This window comes from Marmota flaviventris, chromosome 1 (genome assembly GCF_047511675.1).
Source record: "Marmota flaviventris isolate mMarFla1 chromosome 1, mMarFla1.hap1, whole genome shotgun sequence".
Lineage (NCBI taxonomy): Eukaryota > Metazoa > Chordata > Mammalia > Rodentia > Sciuridae > Marmota > Marmota flaviventris.
Genome location: NC_092498.1, coordinates 82,594,330 through 82,616,418, shown reverse-complemented (window position 1 = coordinate 82,616,418; position 22,089 = coordinate 82,594,330). Strand labels below are relative to the sequence as shown.

General features: G+C 34.1%; 1 protein-coding gene across 1 annotated transcript in view; it reads right to left on the bottom strand.

Annotated features, from left to right (window-relative positions):
* Positions 1 to 7,339: 7,339 nt before the first annotated feature.
* The window catches only part of Klhl7 (kelch like family member 7), a 56,801-nt gene continuing 42,051 nt past the window's right edge, over positions 7,340 to 22,089 (bottom strand). The window contains exons 8-11 of the mRNA XM_027932744.3: positions 14,328 to 14,568; positions 12,570 to 12,771; positions 9,915 to 10,012; positions 7,340 to 8,744 (exon numbers count right to left, since the gene is read on the bottom strand). Coding sequence (XP_027788545.1) covers positions 8,461 to 8,744; positions 9,915 to 10,012; positions 12,570 to 12,771; positions 14,328 to 14,568 — 825 coding nt within the window. The 3' untranslated portion in view covers positions 7,340 to 8,460. The remainder of the gene's footprint in view (positions 8,745 to 9,914; positions 10,013 to 12,569; positions 12,772 to 14,327; positions 14,569 to 22,089) is intronic.

Below are 22,089 nucleotides of genomic sequence, written 5' to 3'. Positions count from 1 at the left end.
ATAATCTCAAACCACACTGTATGAAGACTGAATGTACATGGAAGAAGAAGAATGGATAGTAGATTACTTAGAAGTGAGGAAAAAGGTCAAATTAAAATTCTGCAAGCTGGACACTGAAGTCCCCAGAGAAGACTAAAAAGCCTCAGGAATTAAGAGCTACTGTGGATGCCAGAGAAGGATGGATTTTTTGAAAATCTATATATGGTGTGGTTAGAATTTGGCTACAAAACTCATCTTGCAAGGCAATTGCCTCTGACAGAAGATAAGTTTTATTAATAAATAAATAAAAGGTACAAGAGAGGTTTCAGATTTCAGGATATCAAGTAGAAAGGGTTTAGGGCTTATTGAATGTGAGTTGGAATTCCTTTTGTCTGAGCTCCACAAATTCTAGGCTTAAGATTGCCCTCTTCCAGATTTGTACCCCACCAACCAAGGGGAAGGAGATTATTTTATGGAGTATTTAACACCTCCCCCCACCAAAAAAAAAAAAAAACCTATGGGTTTGTTATGGATTCCCAACAAAAATAGTTGGTCATTTCCTCATCATATATGTTTATTTTTCTTTTTTAGGTACTGGGGATTGAACCCAGGCTTGCTAACTAAGCACATGATCTACCACAGAGCTACACTCCCAGGCCAAGATAGTCACAGATTTTTTTCCCCCAGTGCTTGGAATCAAATCCAGGGCCCTGTGCATATTAGGCAAGTGCTCTACCACTGAGCCACACCCCAGCCCTTCACTGATTATCGTACTCACCCTTGAACACAAAAATTACCATCAATTTTAAATGTCTGTTTTAAATATAAATGCAGTCAGAGAACACATATTTGCAAATATGCAGAAAACAAATCAGAGGAAATAAACACTCCAAGAACATAAAAAAACTAAAGTATCCTCAAAGTACAACATGAAACAAGAACAACATGCTCTATACAGGAGCAATACAAAAGAAAGTGCTCTTGGGATACACAATAGAATATTATTCAGCCTTAAAGAATAATGAAATCATGGCATTTGCAGGTAAATGGATGGAGCTGGAGAATATCATGCTAAGCAAAATAAGAAAATCCCCCAGAACCAAAGGCCGAATGTTTTCTCTGATATGTGGATGCCAATTCACAATAAGAGGATGGGTAGGGAAAAATAGAGGTACTTTGGATTAGGCAGAGGGTACAAAGAAGGGGATGGGGTAGGAATAATAATAGAATGAATTGGACATTATTACCCTGAATACATATATGATTTCATGCCTGGTATGATTCTGCAACAAAGAATGAGAAGTTACACTCCATTTATGTATGATGTATCAAAATTAATTCTACTGCCATGTATAACTAATTAGAATAAAAAAGATTGCATGAGTATAAATAAAAAAGTGTTCTTGGAAATCATATATGGATAGTGGGAATGAATTAAACAGTTGGAAGATAAAGTCAGGAGAATCCTAGTAAGACTCAGATAACCTTGAATCTCATTTTTACATTTTGATTAAGAGGGTGTAAAACTCCTAAAAAGCAAAAAGCTTTCTAGTTAGAATAACAACATTTCCTGGCACAGACTACTTTTTATTTTGTTTTTTCCCAAATCAGTTGCAGACATCTTGGGAAGGAGGAAAATTAGAAAGATGAAAATGAAGCTTTTAAAAATCAGATTTATGTCTTTTATTGTCATAAAAGTCTAAACCCACTGCTGTAGTCAATAATCTCATATTCCTAAGAGCTCCTGTGATTTCATATTTCATTACAAGGAAGAGAGGGTATTTAAAAGATCTGTCAAGTGTTGAATGATGTGTTCTATAAAATATCCTTTCTTATTACCAATTTATTGAGGTTTAGTGAGAAATGGTTTGGTACCATGATGGAGTAGACTGGATTTTGTCTTTGGTATATGTTAATAATATCAACCTTAAAAAGCAAAAATTTCCTCTAAGTATCTCCTTTACCTTGGCATATGCAGCAAATCCAAAATTTTTGTTGCTAACAGCATGTAAGACAAAAGGAATATAGACTTAGTTGAACAACTGTTTAGTAAATGGAACATTTTGATTGTTAATAATAGATCAAGATAATTCATGACTCAAATTGTTCATGAGACTGTCAAGCTTTTGAAAACTAGTCTATAAAAGCCACAATTACTATTTTTTTGAGAGAGAGAATTTAATATTTATTTTTTAGTTTTTGGCGGACACAACATCTTTTGTTTGTATGTGGTGCTGGAGGATCGAACCCAGGCCGCACGCATGCCAGGCGAGGGCGCTACCGCTTGAACCACATCCCCAGCCCACAATTACTATTTTTTTTTTAGCAACATTTAAAAAAATATTTTAATTAGTTGTAGTTGGACACAATACCTTTATTTTATTTTTATGTGGTGCTGAGGATCGAACCCAGGGCCTCACACAGGCCAGGCGAGCGCTCTACCACTGAGCCACAACCCCAGCCCCAGCAACAATTTGTAAGATGCCAAACTTTCATGTGCAAATTGTGATTTTCAGAAGTATAATTTTTTTTAATTTCAGATTTTTTAAGAAGAGTTTTTGTTTCAGTTTAGTACAAGTATGCATATATTTTTGGATTCTAATAAAGGATTTCTTACCATGAGTCTTGGTCATAAAGTCTAAACTCATTGCTGTAGTCAATAATCTTATTCCTATGAGTTGCTGTGATTTCATATTTCATCATTCCTTTGGCCACACTTCTATTATTAATTTAACTCATGTTCCTAAAAAAATGTATTTTTATGTCTTATTCTCTAAACCTGTTAAGAATCTTGATGGTAGGGGCCTTATGTTTACGTGTTTTGGAATCTTCCACAATATTTTTGTACATAAAGTATGTTCCCATAACTTTTTCAATTTAACAAAGCCATTTAGAATGTTCAATTTTGAGTCCACACTTGCCTGCAAAAAGATCCTGTGACTCTTGGTTTTATTCCTCCTGGATCCTTTTTTTTTTGAGCCACTGTTGATGGGAAGAATGGATGCAGTTCTCTTTGGAGACTGAGGCAGGCTCACTACTATGACCTTCAGTGTCAGCATCTACAGCCTTGGGTTCAGACCCCACTGCCCATACTCATGGCCCTCACACTCAGCATCCAGGCTGGGGAAGGTAGCACTAAAGCCACTACCTCTAGATGCCATCTTTCTCTACCCTAAATTGAATTATTGTCATAAAAATTGTGTCACTGCAGAGGATATAACACCAACATATCAAATATCCACTAAAAAGTACAGCACTTTATAGAACAGGAACTTTTTTGGGGAAAAAAGTAATAGAAAATGTACCTGTCAAAACAGTGTATTTTTGCTATTATCCTGGCATTAATAATTGTGTAGAAGGGTTCCAAAGCAGTAAAAGTCACTTGTTAGAAATTATAATGTAGATTGCTAAGGGAAAACAACTTCATAATAACCTACATCAAACTCATCTGTATCTTTACTATAATGTGTTCTAGTTAGTGGACAAAGCCTATAAAGAATGGCTACTGTATTTGAAATAGATTAAACACTGGTACACATTCTAGAAGGGCAATTATCATAGTAAATTAAGCAATATAACCATATTATGATAAATGGATATTCTTTCCTCCAATGGAGTGCAGAATTCAAAAAGCTAATAAGGTTCACAATAGCCAAATCTAGAAATAGAAAAGATTAATGGTTGCCCAAGGATGGAGTATTTGTGGGTGTACTGGATTGAATTGTATTTTCCCCCAAAATGTTTACCTAGAGCTTCAGAATGTGACCTCATTTGGAGATTGGATCTTTGCAGATGTAAATAGTTAAGATAAGGTTCTACTAGATTGGTGGGGAGCTCAACCCAGATGACTATTGTCCTTATAGAAACACTATACAAATGGTATTAGAATCAAATCAAAACAGACACAAAGATCAGTGGAATAGAATTGAAGACACAGAGTCAAACCCACATACTTACAACCATCTGATATTTGACAAAGGTGCCCAAAATAGATGTTGGAGAAAAAAAATAGCCTTTTAAACAAATGGTGCTGGGAAAACTGGATAATCATATGTATAGACTGTAAGTAGATCCCTATTTCTCATCCTGCACAAAAGACAAATCAAAATGAACCAAAGATTTAGAATTAGACCAGAAACTTTGTAACTGCTAGAAGAAAATATAGGGCCAATATGCCATCATATTAGAGTAGTCACCCACTTCTTCACAAAGACCTAAAGCTCAAGAAATAAAACCAAGAATCAGTTAAGTGGGATGCCCTCAAATTAAAAAAAACTTCTGCATAGCAAAGCAAGTGATTAAAAGCATGAAGAGAGAACCTACAGAATGGGAGAAAATCTTTGCCAGTTGCTCCTCTGACAAGGGATTAATGTCCAGAATATATCAAGAACTCAAAAAACTCATCACAAAAAACAAAAAAACAAACCCAACCAATAGGCAAAATAACTAAACAAGTATTTTTCAAAACAAGAAACACAAATAACCAACAAATACATGAAAAAATGTTCACATCTCTAGCAACCAGGGAAAGGCAAATTAAAACTACACTAAGATTTTATCTCACTCCAGTCAGAATGGGCATTATCAATAACACAAATACTAATAAATGCGGGTAAAATTGTTAGGGAAAAAGGTACACTTATACATTGTTGGTGGGACTGCAGACTAATTCAACCACTCTGGAAAGCAGTGTGGAGATCCCTCAAAAAAACCAGGGATGGAACCACTGTATGACCCAGCTATCCCACTGCCTGGTATTTTTCCCCCAAATCTAAAATTGGCATACTACAGCAATATAGTCTCTTCAGTATTGAGACATAAAAGTAGCCAAAATACAGAATCAACCCAAATGCCTGTCAATAGAAGAATGAATCAAGACAATATGGTAGGTATACACAATGGAGTTTTACTTAGCCATAAATACTGGCATTTTCAGGTAAATGGATGGAACTAGAGAACATCATGCTAAGTAAAATAATCCAGACTCAAAAAAATCAAGGGTCAGATGTTTTCTCTCACGTGGAAGCTAGAGTAAAGTAAGTGAAAGAAAGCGGTGGCAGGGGGAAATCAGGTATCATAAATACATAGGGAAGATCAGTGGAGTAGGTGGAGAACCAGAGGGAGAGAGGAAGGATGGGAAAGGGGAAGAAATATAGAACAAATTTAACAAAATCATTTTATATGTATATATAAATGTGACAAAGGCAATTTCACCTTTATGTGTAAGTGGACAGTACCAATTAAAAAGAAAGGAGCGACCAAATTCCTCAATAGGACACCCATAGCACAAAAGTTAATAACTAGAATCAACAAATGGGACTTACTCAAACTAAAAAGTTTTTTCTCAGCAAAAGATACAATAAGAGAGGTAAATAGAGAGCCTACATCCTGGGAACAAATCTTTACTCCTCACACTTCAGATAGAGCCCTAATATCCAGAGTATACAAAGAACTCAAAAAATTAGACAATAAGAGAACAAACAACCCAATCAACAAATGGGCCAAGGACCTGAACAGACACTTCTCAGAGGAGGACATACAATCAATCAACAAGTACATGAAAAAATGCTCACCATCTCTAGCAGTCAGAGAAATGCAAATCAAAACCACCCTAAGATACCATCTCACTCCAGTTAGATTGGCAGCCATTATGAAGTCAAACAACAAGAAGTGCTGGCGAGGATGTGGGGAAAAGGGTACACTTGTACATTGCTGGTGGGACTGCAAATTGGTGCAGCCATTTTGGAAAGCAGTATGGAGATTTCTTGGAAAGCTGGGAATGGAGCCACCATTTGACCCAGCTATTCCCCTTCTCGGTCTATTCCCTAAAGACCTAAAAAGAGCATGCTACAGGGACACTGCTACATCGATGTTCATAGCAGCACAATTCACAATAGCTAGACTGTGGAACCAACCTAGATGCCCTTCAATGGATGAATGGATAAAAAAAATGTGGCATTTATACACAATGGAGTATTACTCTGCATTAAAAAATGACAAAATCATAGAATTTACAGGGAAATGGATGGCATTAGAGCAGATTATGCTAAGTGAAGCTAGCCAATCCCTAAAAAACAAATGCCAAATGTCTTCTTTGATATAAGGAGAGTAACTAAGAACAGAGTAGGGTCGAAGAGCATGAGAAGAAGATTAACATTAAACAGGGATGAGAGGTGGGAGGGAAAGGGAGAGAGAAGGGAAAATGCATGGAAATGGAAGGAGACCCTCAGAGTTATACAAAAGTACATACAAGAGGAAGTGAGGGGAAGGGGAAAAATAATACAAGGGGGACAAACGAATGTCAGTAGAGGGGGCAGAGAGAGAAGAGGGGAGGGGAGGGGAGGGGAGGGGGGATAGTAGAGGATAGGAAAGGCAGCAGAATACAACAGACACTAGTATGGCAATATGTAAATTAATGGATGTGCAACTGATGTGATTCTGCAATCTGTATATGGGGTAAAAATGGGAGCTCATAACCCACTTGAATCAAATTGTGAAATATGATATATCAAGAACTATGTAATGTTTTGAACAGCCAACAATAAAAAATTAAAAAAAAAAAAAAAGAAAGGAGCGAAAGGGAGATCAGTGGAGTAGAGGAAGGAGAATAGAGAGGAAAAAGGGGAAGGAAAGGGGGGGGATAGGTATCAAAATCAAATTTCTTGCATGTGATTTTGATAAAATGAATTCAATTACTATGTATAACTATAATGATGTAACAAAAAAAAAATCATGTGAAGATACAGAGGGAAAAGTCCACGTGAAGACAGAATAAACTGAAGTGATGCAGCTACAAGCCAAGAAATGCCAAGGATTGCTAGCAATCATCAGAAGCTAAGGGGAGGGGACATATGTGTGGGTCCTGCTTCAGAACCTCCAGAAGGAACCAACCCTGAGGACTACTTGATTTAAGATATCTGGCCTTCTGAACTGAGAGAGAATAATTTTTTGTTATTTAAAGCCACCTAATTTGTGGTAATATGTTACAACAGTCCTTGGAAACTGAAATGGGGAGTGATTGCCATGGGGGTGTCTTTTTGGGGTGATGAAAACATTCTGAAATGATGGTGATGACTGCATTAAGTCTATGAATATACTAAAAACCACTGAATAGTACAGTTTAAATGGGTCAATTGATGGGCATATGAATTACATCTCAATTAGCCCGTATATATGTATAAAAATGTATATATGTATAAATAGGTACCTATTATGTTGTTTTGAATTCCCTTTTAACATTCTGAGAGTTTAACACTATAATAATCTCCATATAAATAAAGCAGTGAAAACTAAAATAGAAAAACTGCTTCATAAATTAAAAAAAATACATAACACATTTAAAATAAATAAAACTGAGCAGTCCATTTTAAGTTAAAAAATATTTATTATTATCAGATAAAAACTGATGATAATTTTACCCATGGCTCATTTCACATTCCATACATAGAGAAAAGGGCAAAACATTACTAGAAAAGAAGTTAGTAGTTGGGTTGGTAAACAATTTATTGAGACATAAAAACAACAAATAGAAGATGACATATACTGAACTCAAATTATTACAAAACTTTTAGACACAACTACACTAAATATCTCTTATGTGTTCTGCTAAAGAAAACATAACCCATATTAAGTTCAAAGAAAATACTAATATTGTGGGTACAACTGTCAGTGCTTTTCTAATAATCTAGAAATTTGCTATAAATAGCTTTATCTTTTGCTAGATAACCATTCTTATTATGATTAGATTTTATTTAACAGAACTAAAGATGCAGACTACTGTTTTAATTGCTGGGTAAAACCATATAAATTAATCATAGATACAAAGCTTAGCATTTCATGTTAAAAAGATAAATTACATTTAATTGGATTGAAAGTGTTTAATGAGGTTTTTGGACACACTGTTAAGTTCCCAAATCTGTTTAAGAAGTTTTGTAAGAAAAGTGTGTATATGCCTTGACTCACCTTGCTTACTTCAGAATAAAATACATTTGGTATTAAATGAAATAAATGAAGACAAGCAAAACTACGTGACATTAAGTTGCTCCATCAAAGTTGCCCATCTTGAATTACAATTCATACTATTTCTTAGTTCCTGACTGAACGTGAACAGACCTAACTACTAGCACTTACATGATATATGAAAATAGAATATAGGGCTAAGATGAGGCTGCTTCAGCCTGCCATAACCATAGTTATAAATTTGAAATTTATTCAAGAAATTCATATTTTTAACAAATGCTTATAATTTTCAAGTTTTCTGGCTAGATATGTTTGTGGTTATGTGGCCAGCTAAAATATGGTCTTTTAATTAAATAAGGAACTCCATATAAAAGAAACATTTACTTTACAGAATCTTACTTCACTCATTTAAAATTTCTTTTACCAAAATGCCAAACCAGAACTCTGTAGCCAAACTCTTGGAACAAAGTGCTGGTGGCCACATTTTTGAGTCTCTGATGTGTCTTGAAGTTCACTTGTTTTTCATGTTTCAAGTGTTTCTTCATTTGCTCCACAAGTATCAACAACACAAATTAAACAACTTGTGACTGGAAAAGCACGAACTTTGGAGTTGGCGACCCATTTGTCTGTTTCAGTATTATATTCAAGGATGTGTCCTAATCGGCCCACACCTTGAAAACCAGCCAAGACATAAATGACAGAGCCAACTGCTGCACACTTCACTGTCACACCCTTCCATGGCATTGGAGACACCATCTTCCATTCATTTAATTTAATGTCGTAATATTCCACACTGTCTAGGCCACCTTCAAAAGAATAAAACAACATGAAAAACTATATGAATAATTGATCATTTTTGGATTTTTCTAACATTTAAAAAAATTTCAAAAAAAGAAAGGCTGTAAGAATTTTACAATGAGTACCTACATATCTACCACCAAAATTTTAAAGAATCATAAATATTATTTCTAAAAAATTAAAATGTTATATTCTGGAAAAATCAAAAAGTAAATTAGTGATTTCCCCTTTGATTATAATCCTCTAGTTTTTCCTTCTTCTCTTTTATAGCAATTTATGGAAAATAAAAATGGATGAGCACCGTAGGGGAAAGAATCATTTCTTTGTTATAATTGCATAATGCTTATGTGGTTTCCATAGGCTTAATTTCTTCCAGTTAAACACATTCTAGTTACAAAACAATGTATTGACTAAAATGAAGCTCGTGGACTATCTCTAGATTTAGTTCAGATTTCTCATTATTTAAGAAAACTATTTAAGATACTTGAACACATTATTACTAAAGAAAATAAAAAGATCTAATTTAATAATTTAAAAAATAATATTAATATTTTCATGCCACGTTTAAAAATGTTTAGGAAGCTGGGTGCAGTGGTGCATACCAGTAATCCCAGTGACTTGGGAGGCTAAGGCAGGAGAATTTCAAATTCCAGGCTAGCCTCAGCAAGTTAACAAGACTCCATCTCAAAAAAACGTGGAGGCAGCTAGGGATATAGCTCAGATGATAAAGTGTCCCTGGGTTCAATTCCCAGTTACCTCCTTTCCCCCCCAAAAAAAATAGTTTAGGAAACTTTGCTAAAGTTAGAATCTGGATACAAGAGTTAAAATTTCTAGTTAAAAAGTTTTAGAAGATTTTCTTTTTTAAGGTTCAACTATTTCTATTGTTCAAGTGTTCTAAAGCTGGAGTGATATCATTCCATAGGGAGCATCTGGAAATGTACGGGAATTATTTGAGATTGTCATAGTGACTGGTGGCCCTATTGACATTTCATAGACAGGGATGTTTAACATCATGCAATGTTTCATAAAATGTTAGCTTCCAGAAACTACAGAATAGATGTAATGATGTATGTGGTAGAGAACTGATTTTAAGAAATATTTCAATAAATTAAAATATGAAAGTATCAGCAAACTCATCAGCAAAGTTGAACTAATTAACACTAATTAACATCATATACCTAAACCATTCTGACCACCCACAGCAAATATCTTGTCTTTTACAAATACCAGCCCATGATTCTTCCTGGGTTCAATCATTGGACACAGCTCAGTCCACCTGAAAAAAAAATAAAAGAAAGTTTTTAGTATGCTTATTTACATGCAGTAAGAAGGCTCTTATACTAACAAGAAAGGTCTGTTATCCTAAATAATTACATTTAGAGCACACTGACTTATTCTGAAATATTAATGATCCCTTTTTGTTTTAAAAATTGTTCCACAGCCACCACTGTGGAGCACACTGTGAAGTGAGGTGGGAGAGGCCTCCATTACTGGAAAGGCCTCCACTTGCTCAACGATATAGTGAGCTGTTAGGTGTGTTAAACATGGTATTTAGCTTGGAAAAATTCAATATATATATACCTCTTTCCTTCCTCTTCCCCACTATGTGCATGTTTTATGTATATCTAAATATGTATGTTATATGTATATCTAAATATGTATGTTATATGTATATCTAAATTTCTTGACAGTTAAGAACACAGTTGCATAAATCCTCCCTCCATAATTCACATGCACAGAATATATTTCATTCTTGTTCCCCAAAGTGAAGTTTAGTGTTTAGAAGCTTTTTCTTAAAATTCTTAATTTCAAACTGTGTTTTCTGATTTCCATAGGCTTAATTTCTTAATTTCCAATTAAACACATTCTAGTTACAAAACAAGATGTCAAAGTTAGGATAAAAAAAATTCCTATAAAAATAACTTGGAAATCTGGATCAAATTTTAGGAAGGAGATCATAGCATATAACATTTATTTTGAGAATTGGCTAGTTATATTCACAAAGCTTTTTATTTATGAAAATGTAAAGGCACTAAAGAGATCATAAGAATTCAAATTTAACACAGAAACTCAATATAAAAAAAGAAATGCTAAGTTGTACAGTTTATACAATATTCCTAACACTGAATATTCACCTCAATTTTAAAAATCACAAAATTCCTTTACATTTTTTCTCTTTCTATAAATGAGATTGTATTGACTTACAACAGTATTGCCTGAATAAAGATCTTAAAATTTCGAAGTTCAGAAAACTTTACATGGTTATGAGTTACATTTTAAGGATTTTTAGAAATGTAAAAATTAGAAATCAGTATGAATCAGATTACAGCTTTCCAATTAGTATGCCGTAATACCTGTGGGCATTTTATGGAAGAGGTTCATAAAGGAGGGAGGACTTTTAGTGTTAACACCACTCACCCCATGGTTTGGAACAAAATGATATGAATAAATGGCTGAATTGATGGGTGATAAGATAAGGAGTATCCCCAGGATCCCTGGAAAATACATGGTATATTTTGAAAACATGTGAAAGCAATTCATTTGATGATCTCAAAATTTATATTAGCAAAATATAAATTTCAAGACAAGTTGTTTTTACTTTTGTTCCTTACATTGGTAATCTTGAGCAAAAGATGAGAAAGGAAAAATTTTAACTGCATTTATGTTTGGGTAAGGATTATTGATTATGCAATTATTCTTAAAGCCTTTAAAATATGTGAGAAGCAAAAATAGATGAGTGATCATATTTCATAATTAAACTTCTATCTTTTAGTTTAAAAAAGTAATAGGTGGAGTAAAGACTTTTATGTTTGGTAGTGTGGTTAGTGTGGTAATATTTTCTAAATAGAAAACACAAAGCATAACTCTGGACATTAACAACTCTTGTCATAACATTTAACTTGAACATATTGGGGGACCAATATATTCGAGTAATGGAAGAACAACGGGCAATCTAGGTATAAGCAAGTTACTTTTCTTACCAAAATTCTTTTGATACATCAACTAAAAGTATGACTGAGATGTTACACATTTTATTTCACAATTATCTTATTCAATGATCACCACATTTCCTTTTTTGCTACAAAGTTAGTAAAATTAGATAACTGCTTTTTTCTTTAGCATTTTGCCTTTTTAAAATTGATACTCACTTGATAGAAGAGTAATTTTATTTAATAAATATGAGCCCAAACACAATTTTGGACATATAAGCCCCAAAAGACATTATACCTAGGGGTATGATTTATTAATGCCATGAATCAATATGTAATATTTCTACTTAAGGGCAAAGTTACTTCTAAGTCCTCCATCTCCTACATTTCTTGACATCTCAAATATAAATATTTGATGAATCAATCAGATTTGTCTCATTCATACATATTTACTACACAAATAGGACCAGAGAAGGCTTCCATGGGGTATAAAGTCAAGCCATTTCTAAAGGTACAAAGGAAGGGTTAGGTTATCCGGGTTTATGTACATTCTTCTTTTTTAAAAAATATTTTTTTTGTTGTCAATGGACTTTTATTTTTTTTGGTTACTTATTTATATGTGGTGCTAAGAATCGAACCCAGTGCCTCACACATGCTAGGCAAGCACTCTACCACTGAGCTACGGACCCACCCCTTCTTTAAAAATTTTTTAAAAAAATCTGTTCTAATTAGTTATGCATGACAGTAGAATGCACTTTGACACATCATACATAAATGGAGAATAACTTCTTATTCCATTCTTAATGTAAGAACTAAATTCTTCTGTTGGGGTCCTTTTGCCTTTTCACCTACTGGGCTTATAGAATACAGTAACAATGAAATGAATTTTAAGTTGATACATACGTTTCTGTGGCAGGATCATAAACCTCACAAGAACTGAGGACTCTCCCAGAAACATTGTTCCCTAAGCTTCCACCACAAACATAGATGAGGCCATTGGCTTCCACCATCCCATGGCTGCAGCGCTGAGTCAACATGCTGGGCTTCGTGTGCCAGCTTTCAGTTCTGGTATCATAGCACTCAAACAAATACAGAGCTGAGTTTCCTGTATATATTTAAGAAAAAAAGAGGGGGGTGTGTGTGTGCAATCACACTTAACTGAGTGTATATGTGGGTTGGGAATGAACTGACTGTATAGCTGAATCATAAATTAGGAAAGGAAAGAATTGTAGAGCCATTTTTTATAAACAATAACAAAAATGTAAGAAAATTTAATAAAGCTAATAACTCTGTATAGACCTTGGAAAACATTTAAAAAATGAATTTACTTGAAAGACTTTGTTTTTTGGTTCTGGTACTGTAGGAAGAGAAACTGGTTTGATTTCAAAATAAAACAAGAAATATTATTTATGTCTTGAAGTCCAGTTGTGCATGATGGGAATGACCTAAACTTCAAATATTAATATAGAATGGAAAAAAAAGCTACTCACAGATGGTAGGTATATCAACACCTTAAAACATGAAAAATATTATTTAATAATATTTTAAAGTTTATTTAATGTTAATATGATAGTTACTATTGACTTCTTCACTGGTCTCAGTGAGTAAGTAGATAAGCCCTAAAATCACACCGGTTCATTCTTGACTATATTCTCAAGGTATCAATGTATACATTTTAATGATAAAACATATACATCATGTTTTGCAACTTTTGCATACTATAAGTCGTCAATAATGGTTTGGAAATAATATATTAAAGGTGAAGTGCTTTTTTTTTCTTCTTAATAAAACTATTTCTTATCTTCCACTGTTCTGGGGTAATGCCAAATGATTTAAAGGTAATTACAACACTGCCACCTTTATAATTCTCCATTGCAACCAATGTCTAGGAAAAGTAAAGATCAGAGAATAACAAACAGAAGAAGCAATAGTTATGGCCTAAATAAACTATGATCCTCCTGCCTCAGCTCCTGAATAGCTATGAATTACATCCTTTTAACTTTAAATATTTCTAATTTGGTATAATCAGATTGGTGGACACTAGGGAAAAATATACAGTATATAACATCTATAAAAAAAACTGACAATAAATGCTAAAGAAATGAAGTTTTAAATATTATTTGTTTAGAAAAAACTACTAGATACTAACAAATCAGCCATCAATGAGAAAGGTTTTTATGCCCATACCCACACTCCTGTTATGATCCATAAAAATAAAATATCACTGCCAACATTAGATTAAAACCTTACAGAATACAACAAATGAAAATGATTGTTCTTTTTTATGGTACAAAGAAAGCAACAATAATACATATTTAAAAAGTATGAATGTAGTAAAAATTCTTAAAAGGTCTATAAGTATAACTTTAAAAATATTTAAAGCAAATAATACTAGATGCTAACTAATCTAGAACTAAAATTCAGATAGTGTCAATTAATCATAATAAAAAATGGGCAATTAAAAATCTAGGGAGCTGAAATTCTTATAAATTAATTATTAAGGTAAATCTTGAAGGAAATGGGCTCTAAAATGTGACAAACATGTAATTAAATTACCAAAGACAATCTGGACAAATAATATCAATGTTTATTTTAATATGAAAGCTAATATACTTGGCTTTAAAACATTTCCTTCAAACAAAATTACTAAGAAGTCCTTACCTACTTCTGAACCTCCAGATGTATAAATTTTGCCTTCTGCAGCACAGGCAGCAAGGCTGTCTCGAGGTGTTGGAGGGCCCAGTTTGGAATACCAGCTATCCTTTACTACATTATAGCAGTCCATTCGCTTTATGGGGAAAAGCTGAGAGCCACCCAAAATGTATACTACGTTGTCCCAAAATACACATGCTGCATCTCTCCGTTTTTCAAATGGGCAGCGGATGTCTGTCCAGCTATAATCCTGAAACAGGAAAGGATAGGAAGCTTTTGGTGAGGGAAAAGCATAATTAAAAAGGACAAGCATAGATGTAATTAAGAAAATAAAAAGTAAAGAAATGTGTTAATTTACTAGAATATATACAATTTTGACTTGAGACTGTTATCCAATTTAATCTGTGTAATTTCTCCAGAATGTTGGTTGGTTTGCAGTAGAGGGCAAGAGGAAGATACTCTATTCCTTTGGGTCCTGTCTTTTCTGACTTTTAATTTATACATCTGGATATACTGCTATAACCTTGTTTTCTATTTCTTCTGCTATTGAATACTAGAAAACTCTAAAATAAAGTTGTTTTGTTATTTTTAAAAAGATTGTTTCAAATAAAATATCTCCATGACTTCCTGCCAGATGTATAGACTGATATAAAAAATGTCAATGGACCTTAAGGAGGTCAAATTGCCATTATCCTACTGATACCTAAAGCCAAAAGGTATTTTGTGGGCTTTTGTGAGATATTTTCTATAAATATTGACTCAGTGTTGTCTACCATGCTCTTAAAACTATGCTATTTGTGTGCATTTATAAATATATAACAATTTTCATCATTATGTACAACTATGATATACCAATAAAAATGTGCAAAGAGAAAAAAAGTTATTAAAAAACCCCTATGTTATTTACTTTGAAATATTTAAGTTCTGAGTACTAGGATACTTGCTTTTTCTCCCTGATGATTTGATAAGAGTACACATCAGTACCTCACAGTAAGGGCTGTTCACAATACCACCCTGTTTCCTATGTTTGATGGCATCTGAGGATGCTTCTGCCTATCTTCCATGTATGTGAATGGGGAATGTTGACACTTTTTTTGAGAAAGGATGGGCTGGGGATGTGGCTCAAGCGGTATCGCGCTTGCCTGGCATGCGTGCGGCCCAGGTTCAATCCTCAGCACCACATACAAAGATGTTGTGTCTGCTGAAAACTAAAAAATAAATATTAAAAACTCTTTCTCTCTCTGTGTGTCTTTAAAAAAAAAAAAAGAGAGAGAGAAAGGAGACTAGTGTTTTGGTATTTTCTGAAAAAAATCATGATCAGACAGTAATCCAAACAATTCCCATCTCCCTGAATGTATTGACTATCAACGCTGAGTTCCCTTTGGGAAAATCTGACTGATACCTATTATGCTAGTATCTTATGTGGCAGGTGTTTACTAGATTACAGCAGTTCATCATAAGAATATGAGGGTTGATCTCTTAGGAAAAGAAGAGCCCCTCTATAAGGATTTTAACTCCTGATGATGATGAATATACAGTTTTTCAGGTGACCAGGAAAATAGAGATTTAATCACAATCTCAATCACAGATCTGAAATTAGGATCTTTGTCCTTTCTAAGTTGCCGAGTGGTACATCCATTATTAGTAGGTAAAGACAACTATACACTATACTATAAACATAACTCCTTCCTGAAGCTTCAGTTTTACACAAAGGATACTGAAAAACTAGGGGAAAGTAATTTTATTTATTCTCCTAGAGAAACTGTATCCCACAGAATGAAAGATAAAATAATGATCATATTCTACAGAGAGCAATCCCTCAAAGATAAACTGAATGATTTTCTTTCAAATTCTGGAAAAATTTTCAAATTCCTACCTTGCCAAGTTTGTTTAGCAAATAAATGCAATTTAATCAACTATATTATTAACTCAGTGAATCTAAAGTCATGCCATTCTTATACCAAACTTATACTTATTAAGTTATGTAGGAACCTCTCCAAAATTTTTAAAGATATTCTCAAGAACATTATTTTCCCATGCTCTTAATTTTGGGATGAAAGAGTTGGTCACATATTCTTTTATCTGATCTCCAAGACCTGCGAGTCTTTTTTAATATTATTGTATTTTTATACCTTTTATTTTTATGTGGTGCTGAGGATAGACCCCCAGTGCCTCGCACATGCTAGGCAAGTGCTCTACTACTGAGCTACAACTGCAACCCCGACCTGCTTATCTTCAAATTAAAATAACTACCCACGTGGGACCTAGGATTAAAAAGGAAAAACATGCATTCTTTTCTTTTAGCTGAATTTCCTTAAACAGTTAGATACTATGACATGAAGGTCTAAGGAATGAAGTAATTCTGCAGAGTTTGGTAACAAAATATTCTAATATTATTAAAATATTCTAATATTATTAAGAGAGTAGGGAATACATTGCTGGTTATATGTACCTATCATACAGGTGCTAGTAATGCTTCAAGTCTAAGAACTAAAATAAATTCTTGGAACCATAAATGCCAGGTAAAAAACAATGAGCTTATGTGTGTGCACTTGAGGGAGGGAGAGAGGAATAGGCACATGCCTCTTCCTACCTACAATTTGGACTCCAATGTCTCAAGGAAAAAATTTGTTTTTTTTTTTTTTTTGAGCTGAGGTCTTGCTATATTACCCAGGCTGGTCTTGAACTCCTGCCTGAGCTCCTGAATGCTGGAACTATAGGTGTATTTCACCATGTCTGGCCCTCAATTTTTAATATCTGTCAATGGTTACTGCAGATGTCATACACTAGTATTTGACAAATACTAGCCATATATAATATTGGTGCCCATTAGTTCATCATCTAGGCAGATAAGTGAAATATCCTATGTCAGCATTTCTACCAATAATGCAAAACAGAGTTCAATTTTAGCTAAAATTTAATGTTTTACATTTGGGCTCACTTAAATACACCTTCATTTGTCTGGCTTTCATTTTATGTATGTATGGAGGGAAAGGAGCTTATATATATTTTTTCCATGTATGTATATGGTTAGGTACTCCAACAGTGCTGGGGAAGTCTTCCTAATTCTCCCAATTTATCACCCAAAATAGAGTATTGGGAAGATGATTTGATGTTTTCCCTTTGATAACTGGTTATATTACTTAGGAGATAATACATGTATTAAAGAAACATGTGAAGTTAGGCTTGTCAGCTCAGTGAGTATGAATTTTGGGCCTTGACCTGGTGATAGAACCAGGTCCCTGCATTCCCAGGTTATAAAGGAAGCTAAAAGAATTTGCAGTTTTCAATGTTAAAAACAAGATGGACAAACAGCACTATAGTCACACATGGGGAGGTACCTATGGGTTGTAGGTGGCAGGGAATCATTACATTAAAAATATAATTCAATCCAGTTAAATTTTATGAGTATCTATTCTACACAGAGGTCTGTATTTATGGGCTGAGAAGATAGGAAAATAGGAAAGTCTGGGAAAGATGTAGCAACCTTTCTTAAGTTTTGACATAGTGCCCATATATGCACACATGCAGACATATCTATGAATAAAGACCTGTTTTCCTTGGTCCTAACTTAGCCTTTCTTGCCTTTGCTGATATGCTATATTCTGTACTTTTTTCAAGCTTAAGACTCCTTTCCATTAGGGAGGTTTCCCTGATTTCCTTCTTCTGAATCCCTACCACTTGAAAGGGCAATATCAGTGACTGAGCACTGTTATCTTCCTTGTTCGGTTTTATATCTTAATGCAATAGTTCTTTTTAAATTTTTAAAAATTTATTTATATTATTTACTTGGTACTGGGTACTGAACCCAAGAGTGCTTTACCACTGAGCTATATCCCCAGCCCTTTTTATTTTTTGTTTTGAGATAGGCTATGTGCTACCATATCCAGCTGTAGGGCAATACAGGATGGCAAAAACTTCTTGAGGTGAGGGGCTGTCAGTATTTGTTCTAAATGCTTAAGGCAAAAACATCAGTGTGCTATGTTTCTTCAGAATAATGACTGATTCTATATATATAATTATACATGTATATAAGTATATATAATTTTAGATACATAATAGAGATTTTTAAAATCAAGGGAACCACGATGCAAAATGAAATATACATTTTATTTATTTATTTTAAGACTTGAGAACTTTATTCTGGATCATTTTTGAGAGAAAAATCAATCTAAATTAGAGAGGAGGGTCCAGAAGAAAAAGGAAAGCAAAATTAACAAGATTAAAAAAAAAAAAAAGCTTTAAGATTTCTTAAAGAAACTTTGGGGGAGGGTCAATCCAATTTGAGTTTAGAAAAACAAATTTCAAATTACAAGTTTACTTTCTCTTAAGCCATTATCTGACTTTTCTTAAGTTTCCAAGGGCTGCTAAAATTAACAAACTATGGTGACAATCTATAGAAAGCAGTTCATGCCACATGCCAGAAATTTTCTGGAAGTAGTTTCATGAGAAGTACATAGAAACATTTCTGATTTCATTCATTTTACAAGGTCAGAAAGAATGTGCTCAAAGAAGTTGGGACAAGCTAGGTTCTGTCTGAAGAGCTGTGGATCTCAAGGAGGTCACTTCTTAGGAAGTTTAGTTTCCTTTTCTGTAAAATAAAAGGATTCTACTAGATGATCTCCTCCCTTTCAGCCCTAAAATCTAATGATCTCAGGGTCTGGTTTAGAATGTAACAAAAAAACTACCATTAAGTAATAAATAGTAATTATTAGTTTTTGATTGCTACCTTCTTAGGAAGTATGATGAAATTAACTTATTATCTGAATTTCCTGAAATAATCTTGAAATAATCTCTCATTTACAGATAAGAAAACTAAGTGATGTAAGAACCTTATCAAAAGTCACAGTTGAAAACAGATAATCCAAAATTTAAATCTAAAGCTGTGCTCTTAGCTCCTATGCTGTACCATTTCTCTAAAATCTTCTTTCACCGGCTACTAGATAGAACACTGGACTGGGAGAAAGGCAATCTGGATCTTTCTCACCACTCTTGTGTTCCTAGCTAAGTTACTCTGGGTACTTATGTTGATAATGAACCTCAATAGACTCATCTGTAGAATCATGTGTTAGCAGGATGACTGCTGAGGTCCTGCACCACCTCTACATCTTATCATTTATAAACACAATGCTCAACCAAGCCAAAAAGATGCTTTCATATTCAGCATTCAATGAACTCTACAAATCTTTTCTCTTTCTTCCTCAACAAACTCTACCAATAAATCTCTCAGGAAGCTTCTTCCATGGAGGATTCCTGACTAACAAATCCAACCCAGAGAATTTTCTTCTTTTTATACTACCAATGCTGGCACTGTCTTTAACACTGGGACATATAACTGGTTAAATTCAATTGAATTTCTTATCAACCTCTGCCTCTGTGCAGAGGAAATTTTTATTAGGTGACAGTTTGTATTTACAGAAAAGTATATTTCATACAGCTGGGGTACCTGCATTTTTGACCTTACAACAGTTAGAGTATGCAGGTGCTGCACTCTGTTCCTAGTTTGGACCAGTTAGAAATCTTTTGTCACTGCAGTAGTATCTTTTAATTGTTCCAGCTGGCATCCTGTCACCGAGGATCCTGGCTTTGTGGTTGACTGCACCACTGAGGACTTGGGAGGCCTGTGACAAATCAATAAACAATACTTGGGGTTGGAGAGCAGGCTTTCCTACACTTTTTAAAGTAAAATCTAAACTATTTACATTTTTATCCTTTGTTAGGATAATTCTTTTCTGAAGAATTTATCCAAAGGGAAAAACTGGACAGTATTCAAAGCTGGCATATAAAGGGTATTTCACTGCAGGGATATTTTATTTATTTATTTAAAAGGGGGGGGGGAGGGAGGGGGGGAGAATTTTAATATTTATTTTTTAGTTTTCAGTGGACACAACATCTTTGTTTGTATGTGGTGCTGAGGATCGAACCCGGGCCGCATGCATGCCACACGAGCGCGTTACCACTTGAGCCACAACCCCAGCCCCTGCAGGGATATTTTAATAGGAAAAAACTGACATAGGCCAAATGTGAAAGAAAAGGGCAGGTATACTGTAGCCCGTCATGAGGAAATTTTCACCTCACCATAAGATAAAGTTGGGAGGAAAAAGAATTTTGTAAAATAGTATGTTTGTCGTGACCTCAAAAAAAAAAAAAAAAAGAAATGTGAGAACTGGAGTGATGTTTGCTGAATACTGATATCTGTCTGAATGTTGGGAGCACTTTGAATTTTATATCCTGCTATGTTTCAATTTTTAATAAAGAAAATGTATCTTTTTTTTAAACAGAAAAGGTAAAAATACAACAATCACACAAATGATAGCCAAGAATGGCACAAAAAAAAACCCAACTGCTTCCACATAGAGACCTACAATAGTACTCAACATTTTAACAGAAATGTGAAATTAAAACTAATTTTAAGATACAGGCTTTAAGAATTGAAGAAAACCAAACAGCTCTTTTACTATGTGTTGAATTTCAATTTAGGACAGATTTACAGTATTTGACTTTCTTCTAAATTTCCTTCACCACCTCTACATCTTATCATTTATAAACACAATGCTCAACCAGAGTATAGTGGTTTTCCAGAAGTAAACATGTGTTAAGCAAGTAATTCACAGGCTGTTCCTGTATTTTGAAATGTGTCCATTTTTAATAGGGCCACACAAATATTGGTGGAGATATATTATAAAATTACAGAAAAAAAATTTTTCCCCTTGCCAGGCTGAGGCTTTGTGTACGCATATTATATTCAACAATAGCACTTAGCCACTGAATGGAAATTAAATATTAGGAAGAATGTCTGTATGAGCACCCTGCCAAGTTATTTTCAACAGATTTGCCTTTAAATGAACTATGATGTGTAACTTTTAATCTTGGGCATAGTAAGGCACATTACACTTCACATGATTATCTCAAATTCTGGAATGAACTCATATACTAATTTAATAAAATGTTCTCACCAATGAAGCATCAACTCACTGTGTTCAGACATGAGGAGTACAGGAAATAATGCAGATGGTCAATGTTTGGAAGAGTTAGGGAAGGTAAAGGGAAACCCACAGTGGAGAAGAGGGCAACCTTCTGTACATTTAAACGTAAGAAAATCAGAAAACCCAAGGATGGCAGGGAGACAATAACTGAGGAGTGACAATCCAAGACATGACTAAGGAGTTACAGAAACATAACTCCTATCCACACAAATCTTGAAGTTTAAGCTCTTTTAGTCCACAAAACTAGTTTAGAAAGACTTGGATTTGCCTAAGATCATATACCTAGATTGAAATGCTCTTTCTAAAAAACAGTTACCTTCCTTTAGAGAAAAAAGACCCATGAGTAGGTCTAAGAAAAATGACTAATGACCCACACCTTCAGTTTTTCTATCTACATTAAATTCTTTTTAAAAGTGCAAAGTTAAATTAGATTCTATTCAATTAAATAATTCCCTTGTGATCTTTCATGAAAAATTTTTATAATCATACTTTTTACACAAAATGATGCATTCTCACTCAGCATTCAATATACTTGTAATACTTTTTCTTCTTTCTTCCCAAACTCTACCAATAACTCCCATTCAAGAGAACCTCCATGAAGCTATCACAAAGGGGTCCTGGTTGACAAATCCAACCCAGGAAGCTTTTTTTCATATGACCAAGCCATCATTGTGTATCACACACTGGGATATGTAACTGGTTAAATTCAGTCAAGCATCTCATTGACCTTGTTATGGTTTCATCAGGTGTCCCCAAAAAGCTCATGTGTGAGACAACACAAGAAA